Source organism: Aspergillus ambiguus (genome assembly GCF_047715705.1).
Source record: "Aspergillus ambiguus strain CBS 117.58 unplaced genomic scaffold BDV59scaffold_10, whole genome shotgun sequence".
Classification (NCBI taxonomy): domain Eukaryota; kingdom Fungi; phylum Ascomycota; class Eurotiomycetes; order Eurotiales; family Aspergillaceae; genus Aspergillus; species Aspergillus ambiguus.
In genome coordinates, this window is record NW_027395523.1 from 742988 (window position 1) to 750497 (window position 7510).

At 48.6% G+C, this 7510-nt stretch overlaps 3 protein-coding genes across 3 annotated transcripts; 1 reads left to right on the plus strand and 2 right to left on the minus strand.

Annotated features, from left to right (window-relative positions):
- Window positions 1-1083: 1083 nt before the first annotated feature.
- On the plus strand, window positions 1084-2582 carry BDV59DRAFT_192495 (uncharacterized protein; the record flags this gene model as incomplete). The annotated part of the gene is made up of 5 exons (XM_073692049.1): window positions 1084-1553; window positions 1617-1739; window positions 1794-1852; window positions 1914-2053; window positions 2160-2582. 5 exons carry the CDS (start codon window positions 1084-1086, stop codon window positions 2580-2582), a joined length of 1215 nt encoding a protein of 404 aa, XP_073549415.1.
- Window positions 2583-2783: 201 nt separating this feature from the next.
- Window positions 2784-4248, minus strand: BDV59DRAFT_175892 (ER lumen protein retaining receptor-domain-containing protein). The gene is made up of 7 exons (XM_073689338.1): window positions 4014-4248; window positions 3899-3957; window positions 3777-3843; window positions 3510-3715; window positions 3211-3461; window positions 3068-3161; window positions 2784-3001 (listed from the first exon to the last, which is right to left on the minus strand). The coding sequence occupies exons 1-6, from the start codon at window positions 4033-4035 to the stop codon at window positions 3125-3127; spliced, it is 642 nt and encodes a 213-aa protein (XP_073549416.1). The 5' UTR covers window positions 4036-4248; the 3' UTR covers window positions 2784-3001; window positions 3068-3124.
- A 106-nt stretch (window positions 4249-4354) lies between these two features.
- On the minus strand, window positions 4355-6289 carry BDV59DRAFT_175894 (uncharacterized protein). Its single transcript, XM_073689339.1, has one exon. The coding sequence runs from the start codon at window positions 5961-5963 to the stop codon at window positions 4449-4451; it is 1515 nt and encodes a 504-aa protein (XP_073549417.1). The 5' UTR covers window positions 5964-6289; the 3' UTR covers window positions 4355-4448.
- Window positions 6290-7510: the final 1221 nt, after the last annotated feature.

Consider the following 7510-nt stretch of genomic DNA (forward strand, 5'->3'; position numbering starts at 1 on the left):
CCCTTCATTGGCCCTTCTTTGCCTAGTTCATGTCCTCTCTTTCTTTTCATGATGAGAAGTGGCACCTATCTGTATGTCCACGGAAGGCTGCGTAGAGTGCCAGATTTGACAGCTGGGCAAGGCAAAGTTCTTCAGTGGACATGACAATGACGCGAGGCTCCCTTTGTGGGTATCTTGTAGCCAAATTATAGCATATATCGAGAGCAATCTATTGATGTTCGGGAGATTCCCCAAGCTTTGCATAGGAAGACAATCGTGGACGATATAATTGACATTGTTTATCGCCCAAAATACGCAACAGTTTGTCAAACACATCTCGAGCCAAGGCCCATCCTTCTTCATATTGCCCCCTTTCTTCCCCTGTCCAGCAACAGCTTTGCTTTGTTTGATGGTTGGGTTGACCCTTGTCAGTTCCACAAGCTCCTTCACGGTCTCGTCTTTTATTCTTTCCTTTTTCTTTTGCTTCTGCTGCAGATTGCCTCTCCCCCTATCCCCATCATCTGCAGGGAAATTTTATGGAGTCTTCTCTGTGCCTGTCTGTTCTCCAGTAGCCTTGTCTTACTCATTTCCGGGTGATGCACCTATGCCCCCATATTCCTTTTTGTGTGCTCTGCCTCCGTGGGAAAGATATAGCCACTACATCGTCTGATCAGGGTTACTCTTCTCACAGACCTCTTGGTGGTTACCTTGCATCCTTCATGGTCAGGGTACCATGGTGCTCTGCATGTCACAGCATCTTCTATGCTAGTCACCCTTGGGACTTCTCATAGGGTCCTGATCCAGAGATTTTTAGAAATCCTTCGTTAAAGTTGACTTGGACCCCTTCTCGGTACACTCTGTTTAAATAGTTCCTCGTCGCCGGGGATACTCCTCACTTTTCGCTACACTCTTCACCGGTCAAAACCACACCATCGGAAAGGACGCCTCTTTGGTACTTACTTGCTCACAGGGCTCTTCATATACTGGGGCGACTGGCATATTTCGTTTGGTTTTTCTTGAATTCCAGCATCCCATCAAGCTCTTGAGCATCAGACGCAAAAAGCTACCGTTCATGTGCTAAGCGTCCATTTTCTGACTTACAACATGAATGGCTTTGACCGGCGCAGCAGTGAGAGCAATGACACCTACATCATGAGTCAACAGATCGCTTTACCTGTACCATACAATCACGGAGACGGACATGACTTTGCTATAAATGAATCCGGACCTTACCATTTCTCTCCCCAAGCCTTCAATTCATACACATCGCATTTTAGCCCATCTTACGGCCATGCGGCAATATCACCCCATGCACAACATCTAGCCCCTCATCACTCGCCGGGGCATTCCGTTCCTTCGACGCCGGACCATTCGGGGATGCATCAATCTGTGCCATACGCCTCCCCGCCCCGGTATCTTCAGTCCCCAAGATACCTGCCTCTGCGGGATGCATTGGGCAGTAGGGAGATTGAAAGCCAGGAGTCCCGAAATGAGTACACGATGCTATCTGAGCCTGTTGTTCCGCCACTGGATGGTTTCCCCAATGTGAGGGAATTCGATCAGTTGATGAAAAGGTGATTGCTTTTCCCAGATCCACCAGCGAAGATTGTCCCTCCTGATCCTCCATTTCCGTTTAGTTATGTCGAGGATCTTTCTGTCAAGAAACAGGACAAGGCTTTGATCCATGCCAAGCGCGCACGCAACATACGAACAGTGCTGCTTGACCCCAAGGATACGGCCGTGGAATCGGCCCAATTCCGGTACGATAGTGCCTCTTCATCATATCCGTCCACTAGGCTAAAGTTCTCGGCTAGTTTCTGGGTTAAAAAGATGTTCAAGCTTCAAGTAGTGGGTACTGGGAATGCCGAGGTCCGTATCGTTCTCCTTTGATCGCGGTAAAGCAGATCAAATGCTGACATCAGTCCATTGGAAAGTGTACCAAGATGATTTGCCACGAGGGAAAGCCCGTGGCTGTAAGGGAAAAACTATTCAAGATACTTACCAGGGCACATCAGCAGTGCCAACATGGCGGAAGGGACAAAACTTCAGCCCAGGTCCGGCAAATCTACTCATGGTATGTTCAAAGTGAAGGCGGAGGAGCCAATCCTAAAGAGATCAACAGCATCAGATAGTAATTAGTTTGAAGGGTCCCGAAAGAACTCATCTCGCGATTTGTCAAGATATGCCCAACGTGTCAGGTCCGCCGTGGAGGCCCTCGTCTTACGCCTCCAAACTCGAGGCGGAGCTCTCCTCGCCTGGACATGGTTCCTCGGTCCCCGAAGCTCCCATCCCCACCTGTATCGAGGCGTGAGTCCACGCTCAATGGCCAATTGACGTTTGAGAGGCCACAGGCGGACTATTTCACTCAGTTCAGCGGGCACGGTAACTGGATGGACAGCCAGCGCTCCATCCATGACCGTCCGACAGGCCTGAGTGTGGGCACGGTGCGTCCTCTTGGTTCTGGGCCTATGGCGCATCTGTCGGCTTCCATAGCGGCAAGTATGGACGGCTTTCCTGGTGATATGTCTCTAGCCTCTTCCCATGTTGGTTACTGCACAGAATATGAGCCGTCCCATAGCGCATCTGGCCATCGGGATTTCTAGTTGGCACCATATACGTGGAGTCTTCTTGATGACTCGGGTGTTCCTTTTGACGGACTCTCTTTAATTGCCTGTCATTACCGCTTTCTAATTAGGGGATAAGAGGGAAGTTTGATATCGGATGTCAGAAATACCGAAAGTCATGCATTTGGATACGAGATAGCGCGCGCGTTGAAGCTGTGCGGAAGGCGCATATCTATAGCCCTCAGATTTGGGAGTTTGGAGTCGGCCCGAAAACTTTGCAAGCCTTAATACTTTGAAAGGTCCTGACCAGTGTACATGTGGTTGATTTTCTTCTCATACGTATGCCCGTAAAGAGACATAATGACAAGCCTCGTCTTTAATCGAATTGGAGGGATCTAAAGGCAGAACATAACGCATTTTCGATATACCTTTCCGAGGTCCTGGGCTCCAGTCCCCGCCTGGTAGAATATCCAGATCAATCCTGCTAGAATTACAAAAGGTATGTAATAGTAAAACCCACATACATTAAACCCCTTTCTCACCATTGACAGCCATACCTGATCCCGGCCATATACCATAGCTCAAACAGGAAGGGAGAACTTCTTCCCTTTCATGACCCTGGTTCTTTTTTAGTAACTAGAAGGGACCATAGGCGAAGAAAGCTTACTTCGTGTAGTAGATATAGAAGAAGTCCGAGTACAAGAGCGTCTGCACGATACCTGCTAGGACAGGGATGGGTTGGAAGTAGCTCTCGGCGAAGTACCGGTAGATCCAGTTGGGGATATAAAGAGCCCGGTACAGGCCTAACGCAAAGAGGTAGTGCGTTGTGATGGTATCGGCTTCGCCAGTCCGTTGTAGCATAAACAGTTGAGGAAGAATGGCGACAGATTCCAGCCAAATCGAGAATGTCCAGAGGATCTGAATCTATCAGCGATTATCCACAGAGAAATATGGTAAAGGACGGACCTCGGAGAAACTGTAATCATGTGGGAAAATCAGAGCCAGAAGGGCACTGAAACCAAGGAGGTATTGCACTTTGAATGTATCGATATTAGGATCATGTGTCGGCTTATAATCGTTCAGCATCAAGTAAATGATATAAGCAGACGAGCCGATGAACAGGATCTTGAACGTGGTATTGTACAGGGAGTCGGTGAAAGACCAAAAGAGATCTAAAAACTCGAAGATTAGCGAACACAAGAAGCCCTAGGAACGATACAAGACGAGGCTAACCAAGGTAACGCGTCACAAACACCATGAAATATAACACTTGCGACTTGAATGATAACCCCGAGCAGCTCTATAGGACACAGGTCAGGAACGCACGGTCGGTGGCCCGGGAAACGATGACATACGCTGGAAGACTTCATCTTGTGTAGAAGAATGAAGATCGATGCCAGATGGGAGAAATCAGCTAGATTTAGTCTTGATCAGTGGGGGAAGAGCACGAACGAGCGAGTCCAAGCTTACCAGCTAGCCTGAAGATATTCATGGTGAAGAGACGGTTCTGGAGGGCGACCAGACAGAGACCTCAGGCAGATGGAAGACGTATGGGATGGCGCAAAATCGATCGGACAGTTCGAGCCTCTCAAGGGCCAATTGCCATAAAACGGGAGGAAGGTCGAGAAAGAGGAGGAGGAGTCGGGGCAGAGATGGTCATTCTTGTTCGGTCTCAAATGTTGTTGACACGAAGCCTCAAGGATGCGCGCGACAAGCTCGGGGGAGCCCCACCCCACACGCGTGATGCCGTAATGCAAGGGCCGCCACCCAGTCTGGGTCTCACCCAGGGAACTTAATTAAACAATTCCATACCTACTACACACTCCACAGCTTTAGGTTCGTTCAATTCATCATCTCATATCACCGCGCTATCTTACACTCTCGAGGTGGTTATTATTACATCCATCAGAATATGGCCGCAGCCTGCACACTTTCTCCATCAGTTATGCGCTGCAAGTGTCCCTCCGCCAGTTCACTCTTCAGCGCGCAGATCGAACTCTCTCGGTCCAACCTCTCCCAATCCCGAATCCCCATCCGCTTCTGTCGTTGGCAGTCGGACACCTGATCCAGGAGCCGGTCCCGATCAGCGTCCAACTGGGAAAGGCGCTTTTCCAGAGCTACATCGATATTGGATTGCCAAAGTCGACCGCCTGGGATGACAGATGGGAGACCGGCCAAGTGATTCGTGTACTTGGGCGTGCGAGGATGAGGTACTCCTGCGTTACTCCCCTGCCGGTAAGTATTATAGCGATGGGGATCTGCTGGTCCGCTCGGCATTTGACTCCCGCGTGGTCCCGTCGGAGGTGTGTGAGAGCTTATACCGGACCCGCGGCGCACCGTCGTCCCTCCCCAGGCATTTTCTTTGAGGTTTGTCCCTCCACGAGGTCGCGTAGGGGCCGATAAAAGCGAGAGGTTCGACCCGCGCCCATGTAATGACTTGACGCCGTGAGATGGGCCCGACGGAGGCGATTGGCTCGGTAATGTGCTGGATGCCCTTGGATGACTTGGGATATTGACGGGAGATGATGTACTGAATCGGCTCAAGTCCATCCCCTGGTCTCCAGTAGTTCTGTTCGGATCATAAACATCCGGGTCTGGTACTCTACCGCTACGACTTGTAGATTGGTCGGGATTTGGTGATCTCTGCCGATGTTCATCCCTATTCGGCCTAGGCCTGATTGGAGGTGTGCGCTCTGGATAGCGATCTGAATAAGACTGGGAGTTTTCCGAGTTTTTGGACATCCGACGATGGTCGAATGGCGACCGACCCCTGGTGTCGGATGGAAGTGTATTAACCCTGTCGGCAAAGGGCGATGACCGTCTGGAGTTTGGCACTGAACCTGGTGCCGAACTATACGCGTATGAAGCTCCCCGCGGGGATGGTGACCGTCGTCGCTGCCCGGGAAACTTGTCTGCATACCGTTCGGTGCGGCCTGGCTGGAAAGGACTTCTAGATCGACGTGCGACTGGATTACGTGGAACATCCTCTCGCAGGAGTCCACGCCTCGAATGAGGGCTTGACCGTCTGTATGAGCCATTCGGTGAGGGTAGAGGGCGCCGGCTGGACCGAAAATCTTGGTTGGGGGGAGACAAATCTCGCGGCCGGTTTGGTGTTGCGCGACCTCGAGATATACCGCGCGAGCGGCTTTCACTATACGGAGATCTCGATCTCCACGAAGAGGGCGGAGGCGACCTCGGCCTCCCCTCGCGTCTAGGAGAGAACCTCCGTGGAGGAGAGTGTCCCTTGGAATATGCGCCTTTCCCAGTGTCGCGACTGTAGAGAGGTGGACTCCTTGAACGACGCCGAAACGGGGGTGGTGAGCGACTTCTCATACGACCATACGTTCGAGTAGACGATGGAACCCAAGTATCGGCGACTAAACGAGGGGAGCGATTTCGTGGCGATCTACTGCGTCGCATAAAACCTCTTGAAGCTCCAGGGCGGTAACTCTCGCCGCCGCGGTGGTCGTCAAACCTGTATCAAGAGGAAAAGACGTTAGTCCAAACTGTCCCTGTAGTAGAAGAGATACATGTTGGTCAAGGGTAATGGCGAAGAATTCAAACCTTCTATTCCGATCCCAATCCATGGCGGCGCCCCTGGTCGCAGCTGATCGGTTCTAACGGAGATGAACAGATGCGAACAAGAGAGTATATATCACACCCTCTTGATCCTGCTATCAGGGGTTATTTCTCCACATAAGAGTGGGTTGAGAGTAATGATTGTTAAAAGTGTTGCGTGGCAAAAGTCATCCGGTTCTTTGGGGAACTTGCGCCGGGTCTTTCATGTCACATGACGCGTTCCTTCCACCAGATGCACGGGCCAGTTTTCATGGAGTGGTAGTGAAGGCAGGAGTAAGGCAAACTAGCGCTGGTGTGCTACACCTTATAAGGTATGAAGCAATCGTTCCTGTAGCGCCAGTGCCATCTTTCAGCCACCGAAAATCGATGAACTCGAAATGAGAAGAATCTTGGAAAGTTCGGCATTCTCCTGAACGTATGGATGGGTGAGAACCGTGAGATACAGGAGTCGAAACCTTATTCACCCCGGTAAAAACAAAGCTTGCTCCTAAGCCTTAATGCCAAGGTGCCAAAACAAAAATCTACTTATATATAGATTATAATGTATCGAACTCTCGGGGTTCGGTATAGCTGCAGAAGAAATATCTAACTAATTCGATTTGACTTTAGATGTTCCTCGCCGAATACTTAGATTTCTATGAGGAATATATAGAAATCTAAGAAATAAGTAGAAAATAAGAGATAAATTAGAAAAATAGAATATATCTTCTTTGGAAACTCAAGTCCTTAATCCTTAAAGGAATTATAGGAAAGTAGGCTATATATATATTATAGAGATATAGGCTATGCCGCTATAATCTAAATAGAATAAAGGGTCTAAATTAGAAAATATAGATATAGAATAAATAGTAAATTCAAATAGAAATAGATGTCAGACGTATGGTCTGATGCCTCCAACTAACTATTTCGGGATTATTTATGTTTTGCATTGCTTATTGAATTACTGCATTATTCACTGGATCATCCCTATGCGTGCCATACTAAGTCATTCATTCACTCCCTATTTATTCCATTCTGATTTACTGTTCATTCCATGCTTACCCCTTCTGATTCAGACCCTTCATTCTATTCAGATTCACAGCCTATATCTCTGCAATATATATATGTGGACTGTTTCCATAATTCTTTTAAGGATTAAGGATATGAGTTTCTAAAGAAAGTGTATTCTATTCTTCTAACTTATCTCTTACTTTCTACTTATTTCTTCCTTAGATTTCTATGCATTCCTCCTAGAGATCTAAATATTTAGTGAGGAATATCTAAAATCAAATCGAATTAGTTAGAATTCTTCTACAGCTATACCGAACTCCCGAGAGTTCCATAGTTATAAGCCCGGATTCCTCACCTATCTAATTCGATTTGACCGATTTGACCGATTTGACCGATTT